This window comes from Anser anser, assembly GCF_964211835.1.
Source record: "Anser anser genome assembly, chromosome: 24".
In the NCBI taxonomy this organism is placed as follows: Eukaryota; Metazoa; Chordata; class Aves; order Anseriformes; family Anatidae; genus Anser; species Anser anser.
Window position 1 is genome coordinate 2331608 of NC_139745.1, and position 14469 is coordinate 2346076.

Sequence of the window (14469 nt, forward strand, 5' to 3'; positions counted from 1 at the left end):
CTGGCCGGTGGCATCGGGGCCGCAGCCCGTGCTCGTGTGACACAGCAGCGGGGTGCACACAGGATGCGTTTCGGGTGGAAATCCTCCTTGGGCATGGAGCGTCCCCTCCCCGTCACCTGAATGCTGCGGGGCTGGGTGCTCTGAGCCCCGGGTGTCCCCGGGGACACCGAGCTCGGGGACACCGCGTCCTGCCCCCGTCCCCAGCCCAGCGGATGTTTGCTGACGTCCCGTTTTGTCTCCCTGCCAGCGAGCCCTGCCCGCGCCTTCTCCGGAGCAGCATCCGTCATCCCTAACGAAGCAGCTCTCTTGGAGAGGTTTATTAAAATTCAAATTAACGTTTGCACTGCGGAGAGCTGACAAATAACTCCGGCTCCTCCTGGCGCCCAGCCAGGATGGGACCATCAGGGCGCTGGGCTCGGGGCACGGAGCGGGGTCCCCGCCCTGTCCCCCCCCCTTGCTGGGACAGAGCCTGGCTGTGGCGGGTGGGTGGCCCCGGGCTGGGGGAGGCGGCAGTGAGATCCTGGCTGTTCTTGCCCTCTCCCTGCCCCGTGTTGTTGCTTTGGAGCTGGTTCCGTCCCCACTGGGCAGAGGACGAAGGTTTGGATCTGAAATCCAGGTGGCTTGGCGGAGAGGAGACCCTGCTCATGGGGCCGCCAGCTCAACCCCGTAGCAGCCAACCGAGAAGCCAAGCGTGGTCCCAGGAGCCAGGCAGAAGGGAAAGGAGCCCGGTCCCAGCTGGAAGATGGAGGCAGGCAGGGAAACGGGCACGAGATGGGGGTGAGATGGGAAGGAGTGGGGCCGTGGAGCTCGTTGGGGAGCCCGGGGCTGGGGACGCCGCGCGCGGTGCCGGCACGAGGGCTGCTCGCTGCCGCGAGGGCTGGCGGGCGACCGCTCCTTCCTCCTCTTCCTCTTCCTCCTCCTCTTGTGCAGAGCTGTGGCTTTTGCAGCCAGGGCTGCTTCCTCAGGCTCACGTTAACTGGGTGCTGTGGGCAAAGGGTGGGTTAATGAGCGTTAATTGGTGAAGGTGGCCCCTGCGCGGTGGTGGTGCCACCGGTGATGGGCTCCTGGAGGGAGGAGCGGGTCGGCCTCGTCCCCGTGACAGGGGTCCCGGCTGTGGGATGGGACGAGAGGAGCCCCCGGCTCCTGCCACCCCGTCCCCCGGGCAGGATTTTGTCCTGGCCCCTTCTGGCACCCCGCAGCTTGGGGATCAGCTCGGCACCGTGATCGCGGAGGGCGCGGATCAGCCGTAACCTCTCGCAGGTGCCGGTGCCTCAGGTCCGTGTCCCCGCTGGAGCCCTGCCGGGGCGGGCGGACGGACGGATGGACGGACACGTGGTGGGTCCCAGGAAGCAGCCAAGGGCTGTGGATCACCTCTCCCTGCTCCGGCTCCATCGCTCCCAGCCCCACCGGGTGCCTGGGATGGCTCCGGGCATGGGCTGGGTGTTTTTTTTGGGGGGTGGTTTATGGGGGGGGGGTTACGTCCCTGCACCCCCCGTGGCGCTGGAGACGGAGCCGCAGCACGTGTGCGGAGGGAGGAGCGGAGCCTCGGGAGCGTTTTCCAGCTTTTCCCTCGTCTCTTTGTGCCTTCCCCTGGTCCCTCGATGCGCATTTACGGGGTGGGGGGAGCAGGAATTCCCACCCCCCCGGGAGGACGGGGCTGCTGCCAGCCCCAGCATCCCCGGGGACAGCAGGGGTGGGAGGCAGGGAGCAGGGGCGAACAGAGGGCTTTTTGTGGCGGCGCGCAGAGATCGCCCAGTTAATTAATGTGACATTTACGCCGAGCTCCCCGTGCAGAGCTGCGCGGGGGCAAAAGCCCTTTGTGGCCGGCACCGCGGGGCAGGATGGGGCCCCAAAAGGCGAAGGGCAGCTCCTGGGGTCGCCAAACCCTGCCCAGTGGGAGCATTCCCCCCCCCCCCCCAGTGAGGTTTGGGGGAAGAAATGGGTTTCGGGGGGGTGGCACAGGATGCCTTTTGTTGTCGTTGTCGCTTTGAAGGGGAAAGCGTTTTCAGAGCTGGTTATTTTAAAGCTTTTTTGTTTAAAGGAAATGACTTAAGCTAATTCCAGTCCTGGTTAAAGCAGAATGTAACCCAGCTGTGCTGGTGCAAGCAGTGCCCGGAGCTGGGGGATGGCGTTGGGTGGGGTGGGCAGCGATGGGGAGCGCAGCAGCACCCACCTCCCGCCCGGGGGGGTTGCTCCCCAAACTGAGCACCTCCCTTTTGCACTTCAGCACCGCAAAACGAGCGATTCGAGGCCACAAAATGAGCAATTTGAGCCCTGCCCACCCTGGGCCAGGACATTCGCTCTGCCCCGGCTGTGTTTACGTCCCCGCAGCTCTCCGCGGCCGCGCTGCAAAACATCTCCCTCCCTCGGAGAGGCTTGGACGCGGCTCAGAGGAGTTATTTCCAGATAAAAATAACAGCAGTGATCTTGGGGCTGCCGCTTCTTCGTTGGCCAAGGGAGAAACGAGGCTGGTTTTAGCGACAAGGGGGGGGAAATCCTTGCTGAAGGATGCCCTCCCGTCCACTTTTTCCTCCTACTGTTGGGGTGGAGGCAGCTGGGGGAGGCTGGAGCCGGGACAACCTCGTCCCTCGGGCAGCTCTGAGCAAAACTTGTTGGCAGAAGGGTTTCTTTGCCAAAAAATGCTGTTTTCTGGAGGAGGAGGGGGGAGGCCGAAGCTATTTCGTGAGCTGCGTTGGTCGGGCTGAAGAACTGCTGCGAGGAGGGCATGCCTTGCCGAGCACGTGCTCGCCTTGTTGTTTTTTTTAAGTGATGCTCATGTTAGCAAACATCCAAAATACACCAGAGGGTTGTGTTTTGGGAAAGGAGAGTGGGAGTTTTGGTTAAAAATGGTCTTTATATATATATATATATATATATATATATATATATATATATATTTTGCCAGGAAATGTATAACTTTTTTTTTTCCTCTTTTGGAGGCTTTTTGGCGAGTAGCATCACCCGACCTCTAATTTTCCTTCTCCCTCGTGTGCAGGCTGCCCGTGCATTTGCTAAAGGCAAGGGGAGGGTTTCGTGGGGCTCCCCCACCCCCAGGACAGGGCTCTGCGGAGCTGAGCCGGGTGACAGCGGCGGTGGCACTGGGAGGGGGGCATGGGGAGGAGGTGGGGGCTGGCTGGGGATGGTGCTCAGCCCGCTCCGAAGCCCTGGCTCTGTCCCAGTGGAAAGTGGCGGAGCTGCCAGGTATTTGTTGATGGAAGGGGGTGATTCTGTGCAGCGATGCTCTCGGCTGCGCCTGGCGGAGCGCAGGGTTCCCTTTTTTGGCGCTGCGGCGAGCTGGGACAGACGGAGAGGGGACCCATGCCGGGAGGACATCAGGGCGCTTTGGGGCCGGGAAATGCCAGGGTCGTGGCCCTGTGAACCGGCATCGCTGCTTCCTCCTCCTCCTCCTCCTCTTCCTCCTCCAGCTGGGATGGGGAGGTGCTGCTCCCTCTCCCTGCCACAGGGAAAGGTGGGCGAGCGAGCTGTGCCGCGGGGCTGCGATATGGACCACCAGCTCCTTCTGCACCGTGAGCACTAATTAGGCTCTAATTAGCCACAAGCGGTTGCAGGTCACTGCCCGAGGGGCTGAGCTGTGCCTTGAGGCTCACGTCCATGCGGTTCTGCCGCTGCCTCCATCCCAGGAGGGCTGCAGGCCTCGGGGGGCTCCCGACGTGTGTTCATCTCCATCACCACCGGTGGGAGCGTGCTGGCACCCACCCGCAGCGGGGCATAAATCGGGGCTCGAGGCACCACGGGCGGTGACCTGGGATGCGGTAGGGTCCTGAGCTGGCCTTGGTGGCTGTGGGATGTCACCGTCCCAGCGGGGGTACGGGCGCTGGAGGTGCCGGGACCCGCAGGTGAGCTCCAGGCGCTGCCCCGCAGCACCCACAGCACCCGGCTGCCTCCGCTCGCGGCGCCCGGCCTCCGTAATTGGTTGTTTTTGTTTGCTCCCGGCACTGAAAGGAGCTGTTTCTCCCCATTTATCAGCAGATAATTGTTTTGGGTGCAACTTGGTAGTTAGCTGCCTGGCAGGCTGCAATTAGGCTCCGGGAGAGGGCTGCGGGAGGGTTGGCGAGCTGGCTGGGCTCTTGGGGTGTCCCCGTGTCCTCCCCGTGGTGTTGGGGTGTCCCCCCACGGTACTGGGGTGTCCCCAGCACTGCTCTGGTCGGGGACCGTTCCCAGCCATCGGCGGGGCTGCGGGTTGCAGGGGCTGCAGTTGTTTGAGTGCTAATTAGGAGCTGTAATTGGGGTAACCCCAGTAAGTCCTCCCTCTCCCCCCTCCTGCCTTAAACTCGGGGCTGAGCTGCTCTTTTCCTGCAGCACCCCCGTGCTCCTCTGAGCCCGGGCACTGCCTGGCTGTGGCACTTACAGCCACGTAGGACCCTGCAGCGGGGGTCCCAAATGCCCTTAAAGCCACCCCCTTTGCAAGCCCCAGGGATGTGGGCGCTGCCCATATGGGGTGGGGGGGGACAAGTCCTGGCCGCAAAACTTCCCCTCTCCCTTTGTTTTCCAGGAGGAGGAGGAGGGAGGTGAAGGCTCTTTTTGTGGAAGTGGAAACAGGGCAACCCATCAAGTGCCAGCCTGCGTGATGCGGGCATCGGAGGGGCATTTATGGGCTTGCGGGGGCTACCAGGGGCTGCATCGTCCCCAGCAGGGCACCCACGTCCCTGTGGATGCTTCCCCTCAGTGGCAGCGCCGACCACATCTGGAGCAGATGAGGCTCCTCGCGTATTTTTGGCAGAGAGGGGACGAAGCCCAGCCAGGCTGTGTGTGTGTGCAGCATCCAGCCTCAGATGGGCTCAGCCTGGGGAGGAAATTGGATTTATCCCGTCCGCAAAGGGAGCGCAGCTGGGGCTGACGGAAGCAAGAAGGGCTCCGCGTCCTGCCTCTCTGCTGCCGGAGGAGTGAGTTTCTGGGCTAAAACCGTGGATTTTGGGGTCTCACCGGGGCTGTCTCCTTGGGGTGCTTTGGGCATTTGCGTTTGGTTTTGCTCTGGGCTAAAGTCACCGAGGAAGGGCTGTGGGCTCCTCCGTATCGCCCACGGCACGACAGCCACTAAGCATCGGGACGGAGCAGGATGGGTGCTGAGGTTCTGGAGGTGGGGCTGTGCTCCCCGGTGGATGATTTTTGGGGACCAGGCAGGGTGCTCCCCCCTGTGCCTGCCTCCCTCCTGCAGGCACGGGTCAGATCCTGCCCTTCCCGGTGCGATTCCAGCCGCTCCCATCCCACGTGGCCGCCGTCCTCGGAGCTCGCCCGCGGCTATAAATACCTTGGAAAGCGGCAGCCCCCCGAAGGGTTTGGGCGCTATATATAGTTCCCTGCAGCAGAAAGACATCTTGCGTGGAGGCCGGGCAGTGGTGGCACCTCCTGCATCCCTCCAGGAGGAGGAGGAGGAGGAGGGGACGTGACCGGGCTGTCCGTGTCCCCTGTCCCCGTGCCGTGACATCTCCGGCCGGTGGCACCGCCGCGGCTCCGCGCCGCCGCTCCGCTTGTGCCAAGCATCAGCACGAGTCTGACGTCTGGGCGGAGAGGAAAGGGGCATAAAACATTTATAGCCCTTGAAAATCGTCAAGGAAATGTCTGTCTCGGTTAAAATAGCTGGAGCAATTAGAGGGAGGGGAAAAAAAAGGCTCGGTTTGCGTGTTATTGCAGCCCGGCTCTTTTCCAGGCATTTCCCATCCGCAGGGGCTGCAGCTCCCCGCTCCCCGTGCCCTGGAGGCAGGGGGCAAGGTCCAAGCCCAGCTCTCCCACCCCCAGCAGCTCCAGGCCTGCAAACCCAAGCTTGGGTCTCCCCCGGGGACGTGGAGAACCCCCCTGGGCTCCCCGGGAGGTGTGAACGTCCCCAGGACAGCGCCTGCTGCTGCCTGGCCGGCGGGGCCCTGGAAAGCCGCGTTACTGTGCCGCTGCTGGTCCTGCTGAAGTGTGGGGAAGTTGGAGGGGAAAAAAGAACCTTTTATGAGGACGAGGTGGCCTGCTGGGACACGAAACCCAGGGGCTGGTTGGAGTTTCAGGCTAATAAATGTCCCGACTTTGTTTGCTTTCTCAGCATTGCGCCTTTCCCATGCAGTCACAGCTGCTCACTGAAAACCCTCAGTGTGTGAAAACCTCCTTCGTTTTCCTTCAGAAACCAAAACCTGGGCTCCGTTTCCTTCCCTCTGTGGGCTGTGAGCTCCTTGGGGCCGGGCCCTCAAAGCTTTGCCAGGCAGGAGTGGCGCTGGGGGCCGCTCCTGGCAGCGCTCGCCCGGCTCTGGCGTCTCCCCGCTTTGGTTCCCCTCCTGGTCTGACAATCTGGGGGCTGTGGCGAGGAGAGCTGCGGGTCTCAGGAGACGGCGAGGCCGTGTCCTGGCTGTGGTTGGCGTGGGGACGCTGGTGTCTGCCACCAGCCCCCCTGGGGGGTGCAGGTACCCGACCCCACGTGGGGATGCTGCACCCATCACCCCTCAGGGATGCTGTACCCAACCCCCGTGGGGATGCTGGCGTGTTTGCCGATTCATTGACCACCCACCCTCAGAAAAAAGATTTATTTCTTCCACTCTCTGCCCTCTCAGGCCATGACACAGAGGCAAGCCAGGCAGAATACATCTCTCCTTCCTCTTGTCTCATCCGCTCGTGCTTTCAGCGGTCAGGCACTAAAGCAAACAGCTCTGGGTGTGGAAAAGAGCCTCCGATGAGGGATGCCGAGGAGCAGCCTCCTCCTGCAGCTGCCGTTTGTTCCTCACCTGCTTCCAGCGACTCAAGCTGAGAGCGAGCTGAGATTTTTTTTTTCCCTTCAATAATAAGTTTTTCTTCAACAGCAGAGGCTGGGAGCGCCGCACAGCTCTGAGTAACGCCAAATGTGCCGGGGAGGGGGCTCTCCTCCGGAGGGCGAAAGCTGCTCGGAACCTTTTTGCTGCTGGAGAAACGCGGAGCAGAAACCTCCCTCCTGCCCGCGAGCAGGGCGATGCACGGCGGCAGCAGGTTACGGCTTTTTTTTTTTTTTTTTTTTTAATGGCAAAAAGCAGTGCTCGTATGGAAACCGGTCTCTTTCTGCGCTCCTTGAGGGAAGGAGCGCCCCAGGGGCGCCGCTAGCAGCTCCTCGCTCTATGCTCTGCTGTGTGAAGGGTTTAGCTGAGCCCCTGCACCTCGTGACATGAGTGGGGCCGGATCCTGAGCTCCCTTGTTGAACGCCACGGATGCTCGGAGCCCCTCGGTCCCTGCCTTTGGGTACCGGTGCTGGGGAGGCTCAGAGGGGCTGAGCTGAGCCCCGTTGCCCCCGTGCAGCCCCCCCCCCCCCCCCCAGCCGTGCTTTCCAAAAGTAGGTCGTGGCCGTGCTGGCGTGCAAGCTCCGTCCTACATCTGTAACTCGGGGATGTAACGCAGGGATGTAACCCGGGGCTATTTATGGGGCTGCGGGATCAGGCGTCTCGCACCGCTGCCCCCTCGCCCCAGGTGCGCCGAGCACCTCCGGCGGCGTTTATTTCCCATGGGGTCTCTTTTCTCCTAGTGACACAGCCCAAAAAAAAATTAAATAAATCCCCTTAAAGACGCATTTGCAAAGCGCGGAACCCGCCCAGGCTCGTTTCCCTCTGCGTCCCCGTCACTGGAAACCATCCGTGTGTCCCCCCCCAACCCCGGGGGTGCCCCTTTGCGCCGGTGCAGGATGGGTGCAGCTGCCCTCCCGCGGGCTCGGGTCCCTCGGGGAGCGGCGGAGGGCTCGGGGCCGCTGCCCGCTGGGATTCGGCAAGCGCGGCATCTTCCTCGCCATCCATCGCCATTTCCATGACAACTCCGGGGAAGGTGGGCACAGCTCCTTCCCGCTGAGCGTCCTGCTGCTGGGGACAGCGGGCAGCAAAGCACCCCCCCCGGATTAATTATTCCTAATTATTCCTGCAGTTTGGGAGGGGGGCTCTGTATAAAACTCCAAGCAGCAAAGCTGCGTGCAAGAGGCTCTGCTGCATTCCTGATTCCTCGTTATTAGGAGGTTCGTTAGCTACGGCTCAGCACGGGAGCAGGGTGGGAGGGGCAGCGGGGCTCCGGGAATTGAGCTGCAACAGTTTTAGGAGCAGGTACGGGGTGGGTCTCGTGGCGTGCTTCACCCAGGACCCTGGTAATTTTTTTCCTTTAAGAGGTGCTTAAATGTGGGATGGACAAAGATGCTCTCCTTGCCCCTCATGTTCCTTTTATTTTTTTTTTTTAATGATTTTCTTGCCTTTCTTATGCTTGCTGCGTAGCCTAGACCTGGGTGCTTCCTGCGTCCCCCAAACGGTGCTGGGCCCACTGGTGTCAGGGCCTTCTGGTGGCTTTTAAATAACCACAATTAAGCCAAGCCCAGAAAATGAAATGGTATTAAAAAAAAATCCCACAATTGCTTACTGTGGCCGTTAAGGCGCTTTTTGCTCTGTGGTTTTGGCAGAGTAGCCCCGGGCACGTGCCGACCCCGTGCCCCCTTTTGCTGAAGCCCCCGGGGGGGGGAGGGTCCTGGATGCGTTTCAGCCCCTGCAGCACCCACCTGTGCTGCGTGGCCCCCGGGCCGCGTCCCCCACGGGGCCAGGAGCTGTCCCCGTGTCCCCAGAGAGCCGTGGTGACGGGGGGGCAGAGGTGTGGGCTCTCCGAGGCAGGCGTTTGCAACCCCTCGTCGGAAACCTCACGGAAAGGAGGTTGGAAGCACGGGTCCCACGTCCCACGTCGGGTGGGTAATTCCCACCCCGTGCCCGCAAGTTTCCAGCCCAAACCTCGTCCCGCCAGCAGCGGTGAGGTCATTTCGGGCTCCCCGGCGGCGCCAGAAAACAATTGCTCATTGTGCTCCCCGGGAAGCGAGGAAGGGGATGAGGTAGTGCAGTTAAAGTACCGGGATGGGCTTGCTGGTGGCTGCCCGCTCCCCACCCCGCATTTAATAATAATAAGCTGGCCTTTGGGTTTTCTTCTTGCTCCTGGCCTTCCTGGAAGTGTTTTCCTGTGCAGGGAAGGCTTTCGCTCTGTTGGGTCTGCTGGGTTTTGGGGCTGGACCCCCCCCAAGCTGGTTCCCAGTTGCATCTCGGCGCTGGGAGCCCGGTGCACAGGGGCGAGGGCTCGGGGCGGCGCTCGGCTGGTCCTGCAGGGGAATTGCTCTGGTCTCGTGCTGCCGTTGTGTAGCAGGGGGCTGCTGCCTGAGCAGGCAGCGAGCGGCAGCCTCGGCGCTTGGCTCCGTGTTGCAGCCGAGCCGAGGCTTTAGGTTAGCGGTTCAGGGACGAGGGGCAACGTCCCCTTCGTTGGGGGGCTGTGGAGAAGCTCAAAGTATGAGCGAAGAGGAGGAGGGTGTGCGGCGGCTCCCAGGATATGTGCACCCAAATGATGCTCGGAGGGTGCTGGGCTGGGTGCACGGGGCGGGGGGGGGTCCCGAAGGGTCCTGGTATTGGTGAACAGGGCTGTGGGGGCTCGGCTTCGAGGGACAGGTATTTATTTGTCTCCTCGAATTTGGCCCTGGGGAGAGCATCTTCATCTCCACCTCACCCAACCACCTGCACACAGCTCGGTCTCGTGTTCCCCACACATCACCCATTTGTTTCCCCCTCCACGTGCATCACCGTCGGGATGCAAACCCCGAGCCCCGGGGCTCCGAGCCCCTCCGAGCCCCCGTGAGCTGGGGGACCAGGGCAGCATCACCCCTAGCACCGGACACGGGCTGTTCTTACATCCCTCTCTTTAGGCTCCCGTGCTGCAGCTCTCCCTCCACGGCTCCCTGCTGCCCTGGGGGAACGCTTCCAGCTCTCCTTCCCCCCCCCCTTAATTAATGGAAACCGTGCAGGTGTTTAATAGCAGCGCCGGCTGACCCGTATTCTGCACGCTGCGCGTTGTAATTAGGAGCGGAGCACACACAGACGGCGCTCCCCGGTGTGGCAAACCCTCCGTGGCCGCGATTTTGGGGGAGGACACCGGGGGATTTCGTAATCCACGGTGGGAAACGTGGCAGGCACGGAGCGAGCCCAGCGCTGCCTCCAGCCTCTTCCATCAGCTCCCATCCCCTCTGCGCCATCCCGAGGCATGGACCGGCTGGGATGCGTGGTGCTGGGGGGGGTTAAGCCTGGAAAAGAGCAGGCAGGCATCAAATCCGCCTTGCTGGCATGGGGCAGGAGGGTTATGCAGCTCCCGGGGGCTGGTTTCACTCCGGAGGATGCGGGTGCGTGGCCAGGGCTCGCGGTGGCCTCAGCTCCCTGGCTGGGGACAGGGCAGGTGCCGGCCCTGCAGGGGAACGCTTGGCCTCAGGAAGCTTCCCCGTGGATTTTCCCTTGCCTCGTCCCCCAGGGTGGGGATTTACCCCGAGCCCTTCCTCCTGCACCCTCCTCTCCAGGTTAAAGCTCCTGCCAGATTTGCGGTTTGGTGCCAGCCCTTCAGCTTGGGCTCTTCCTACCCCCTGCGGATTTTCCCTCTGGGAGATGAGGTCCCGGAGCCCTCCTCGCCCGTGCTGGGCAGGATTAGGCTCCTGAGCCATCTGCTCCCTGCAGGAGCAGCCCCGGCTCTGCCCCTGCCTTGCCACAGCCCCTGTTGGGGACAGGGGCAGCAAACCTTTCGTGGCCGTAATTAGGGACGTCCCACGTTGGGGACGTGGTCTGTGGGTGGCAGGGATGGGTGCTGGCGCTGGGCACGTTCATGCTGGTGGAAACTGAGAGGGAAACACCCTGGGCACATCTCCCACCCACATTTCAGGAGGGTTTGGATCCGGCCCTCCTGCTGTGGCTGGGGATGAGGTGGAGAACAAGGACACCTCTCGACGGGGAGCCCTGGGAGGATGCTCCGGGGTGGCACGTTGGCTCCTGCCCCACTGCCCCCGGCGCGTTTGAGCTGTAATTAATTAATTCCCTGTAATCCTGCTGGGCTGGCTGCGGGCAGCGCCCCTTCACCTGGGGCCGGCGGGCACCGGGGGCTGGCTGCGGGGAGCAATCGGCTTACGGGAGATAAACCACGGGGACAGGAGGCACCGAGGGAGGGAGGTGGTGGGGTCCAGGGGGGGAGGTGAGCGGTTGGGAGACTTGTAATTAGGTTTTGGGGCCTCCCGAGTGACATCGGCATCCCCCCGGTGACACCGGGCAGGTCACCCCCCAGGGGCTGGATTGTCACCGTCACCCACCGGGGACATGCCCCGTGCAGGGCTCGGCTGGGGGACAGGTGGTGATGGCTGCCAGCACTGAGAAGCATCTTTTGGGGGCAGGGAGGAGCAATCTGAGGGGGGGATCACAGCATTCCTGACCTCCCCAGGTGAAGCCTGGCTGTGGGGTCCCTGCTCCTTTGGCAGGGAGCGGGGCCGGGCACAGCGAGCGGCTGAGCGGCCTCGAGTAGCCAAATATCCTCCGAGCGTCCTCCGAGCATCCTTTCAGCATCTTCTGAGTGTCCTCCAGCATCCCTGCCGCAGCACGAACCCAGCACGCCCGGCAGGAAGGAAACCCCGCACCCACTCCCTGGCGTTTGGCCGAGCCGTGCCCAGCCCCGGTGGCTTTGGGGCAGCTCCCAGCCCGCTGACGCTGCAGGGCTCAGAGCTCCTCGCACCCTGCTGGGCTGAAACCACCCCGCGATGGGTGGAAATGCCCCGACAGAGAGACCTCCCCGGGTTCCTCCCATGCAAATATCACCGCCCTGAGCGAGGATGTGGGCTGCGGGTCAGACCCTGGGCACGCGCCGTGTGGCTCTGGGGACCCCGGTGGCACCTGGGGAAGAGCGGAGGGGCTTGGCTGGGCTGAAGGCTGGGGATGGAGCCGGGCTGAGCACCACCTTCTCGTGCAACGCCCAGATTTCCATCCTTGTTTTCGTCCCGGCTGGTGGAAGCGTGCTTTCCCCACCCCTGTGTTTGCTGCACCCTCCTGAGACGTGTCCCCGTGGACGCCTCGCCTCGAGTGGCAGCGAGCCCTGGAGGTTGCTGACGTGGGGTGCCAAGAACAGCGCCGTACCTGCACGCCTGCGTTGTTGGAAGCGAGCAGGGAGGGGAACTGGGAGGATCGCAAAGCCCAGGCTGCTCAGTGCCAGCTGGGTGTTGGGGTGCTTTCTGGGGTGTGGGGCTCAGGCTGATGCTTGCGGCTGCAGCAAGGGAAACCCGCTCGTCCCTGGCGATTGCTCGTGGTGATGCTGATGGCAGAGGGGTTTTGCAGCCAAGCCAGGGCTTTGTCCCATGCCTCAGTTTCCCCTGGGGCAGAAGGGGCTGGCGGTGGGGAGGTGCCGTGCGTGGAGGTTGGGTTGTGGATTGCTGGGGAAAAAAAGATCCTTCGATCATCTGATCCTTTGCTGCTCACTCATCGCAAACCAGTTGCTCGCTTCTGCCACGGCGTGTGCGCCCCAGTGGTGTAATTTTAGCATTTAAGCCTCCCCAGGTAAATCCTCCATTTATTACACCATGAAATCCACCCAACGCAGAGGCGCTGGGCTTGGTGCTGCCCTCCCCCGCGGCACGCACAATCTGCCGGGAGCCGGCCGAGGGCTGCGGTAATCCCTGCGCTCGCAGCCTTAATCCCGGCTCTGTCCCTCGCTGAACCGAGGGGGAGCGAGCCCAGTGCTCCCAGTTTGCTCTCCAGGAAGCACTGGCAGAGTGATGGAGCCAAAATCTGCTGGAGCAGGGCGAGGGTTTGTGCGAGCTGGAGGGGTCCCAGCACCCAAATGTGGGTCCCCTGCGGTCCCCACCCGCACCAAGCGGCCAAAGAGGACCCAGACACCACAAGACAGATGCTTGTGGCCAGGTCTAGGCTCTGCCCGTGGCTTCACAGTGTGCTTACACCCAAATTTTGCTGCTTCCTTTGCTGCAAACCATCCCCAGGGGCTATTCCAGCACCGGTTTGGGCACCCAAGATTTGTGCTGAGCCACATACCGGTCTGGGAAGGTCTCACCGCTGAGCACAGAAGTAAACTGGGACAGGGAGGCAGATTCTAAGTACAAATTTTTGGCTTTTAAAATATTTTTTGGCTGGCCAAACGTTGGGCCAGCTGTAACCTTGTCGCTCCTCCGACAGCAGCCTGGGCACGGCGGAGAGGTCGGCGCGGTGGTGGCCGGGTGGCCGCGGCCGTGCCAGGAGAAGGATACGGGCACGGGAGGTTTGCAGGGAGAGGTCACAGCTTTTATTAGAGCAACTGATACAGTTGGGGAAAAAAATACTCCCAAGCAGATAAGCTTTTGGGCTCACGGGTCCTTATTTGGGTCCTAAATAGAAACAGCTAAGTCAGATCACGGGGGCTATTTGAATCAATTTTAGAGCTGGAAAAAAAAAATAGCGGTGCACTGAAAGTCTGTTTGTGGGTTGCTTTGCCTGTCGTCTTGGTTTTCCCCTGTTTTTTTTTGTTTCCTGGGGAGCCCCGTCGCTGCCACAAGCGTCGGGTTTGATGCGTGCTTTCCCAAGGGGCCGCAGGCTTTGGGAGCGCCGTGCCTCAGTTTCCCCTGCGAGCCAGGCTGCCCCCACCTGGGCAGCTCCCTTGGACTTTCTCAGCGAAGCGGATGCCTCGGGTAGTCTGTAACCCCTTTGTTTTCTGCAGTTTTTCAGCCCAAATCAAGGATGTCAGCCAGGAAATCAATACCAAAATGCTGCAACAAGCCTGTGGCTTCGCTCTCATTTTTCTTGATACTTTTTTTGCAGCAGATTTTGGTCCTTGAAGAGCAAGCGCCTCTCAGAGACCGGTTCGTTCGGAGGTTGTGGGGCCGGGCTGGATGCCCCGATGTGTTTTTAGCCTGGAAATCGGTGGTTTTGGGAACCCCGTGCTCTTTGGCAGCCTTTTGGAGGCACGGAGCGTCTCTCAGGAGCTGCGTGGTGCTTGGGTGCTGCTGTGACCACGGGTGATGCCCAGTCCCACTGCAGGGCTCCTGCTCTGCTCATCCCCCCGCGGGACCTCCCATGAAGGAAAGGCGACGGAGCAAGGCTGTGCCTCAGTTTCCCTCTCCCCACCAACACAGCAGGATGTTTTTCCTCTTGCGCTGCATTTACTGCAGGCAGCTCGATGACAAAGACCAGCTCTGATGCCTGCAGCCTCCAGCCCCATTTCTGCCCGTGCTCCCGCTGCTCCAGCAGTTTATTCCCCGACAGAATTAAATACCCGCTGTGATTGTGGTAATATCCCACACGGGCTCTGGGAAGAGGGTGAGCAGCAATCAGGGCACTGCTGGTGGTGGGGTTAACCTGCAGTACCGAGAGCATCCTCGTATCCTCCCCTCCTGGGCCATGCAGGGTCTGTCCCAGGAGGGTCTGAGGCAGCTTGGACATTCTTTTTCTTTTTCTTTTTTAATCTTTTTTTTTTCTTTTTTTTTTTTTTTCCCCTGAGCTATGGGGACCATTGAGTGCATCGCTCTCCCAAAAACACCGCTTGCATCTCCTGCAGGATTTTGCCCCAGGCCCAGCGATGCCACCTCAACCTCATGAACATCCCGGCCAGGTGGGCTGCTCTGATGGTGCACAGCCCAAATTTAAACCCTCTCCCAAAGCCCCAGGGCCAGAGCCGCGTGTTAGGAGATGCTGCCTCGAGGATGCTGGTTTTCCTCTCTCCAGC

The 14469-nt window shown here is 61.6% G+C and overlaps 1 protein-coding gene across 2 annotated transcripts in view; it reads left to right on the forward strand.

Moving 5' to 3' along the window:
* SDC3 (syndecan 3) overlaps positions 1 to 14469 on the forward strand; it is a 30724-nt gene that overhangs the window by 2419 nt on the left and 13836 nt on the right. Inside the window, exon 1 of one of the 2 annotated variants that reach the window (XM_083810437.1) lies at positions 636 to 777. The exons of the other annotated variant lie outside the window; for it this stretch is intronic. Coding sequence (XP_083666563.1) covers positions 772 to 777 — 6 coding nt within the window. The 5' untranslated portion in view covers positions 636 to 771. Of the gene's footprint in view, positions 1 to 635; positions 778 to 14469 lie in introns of those variants that run through there. 2 annotated transcript variants of the gene reach the window in all.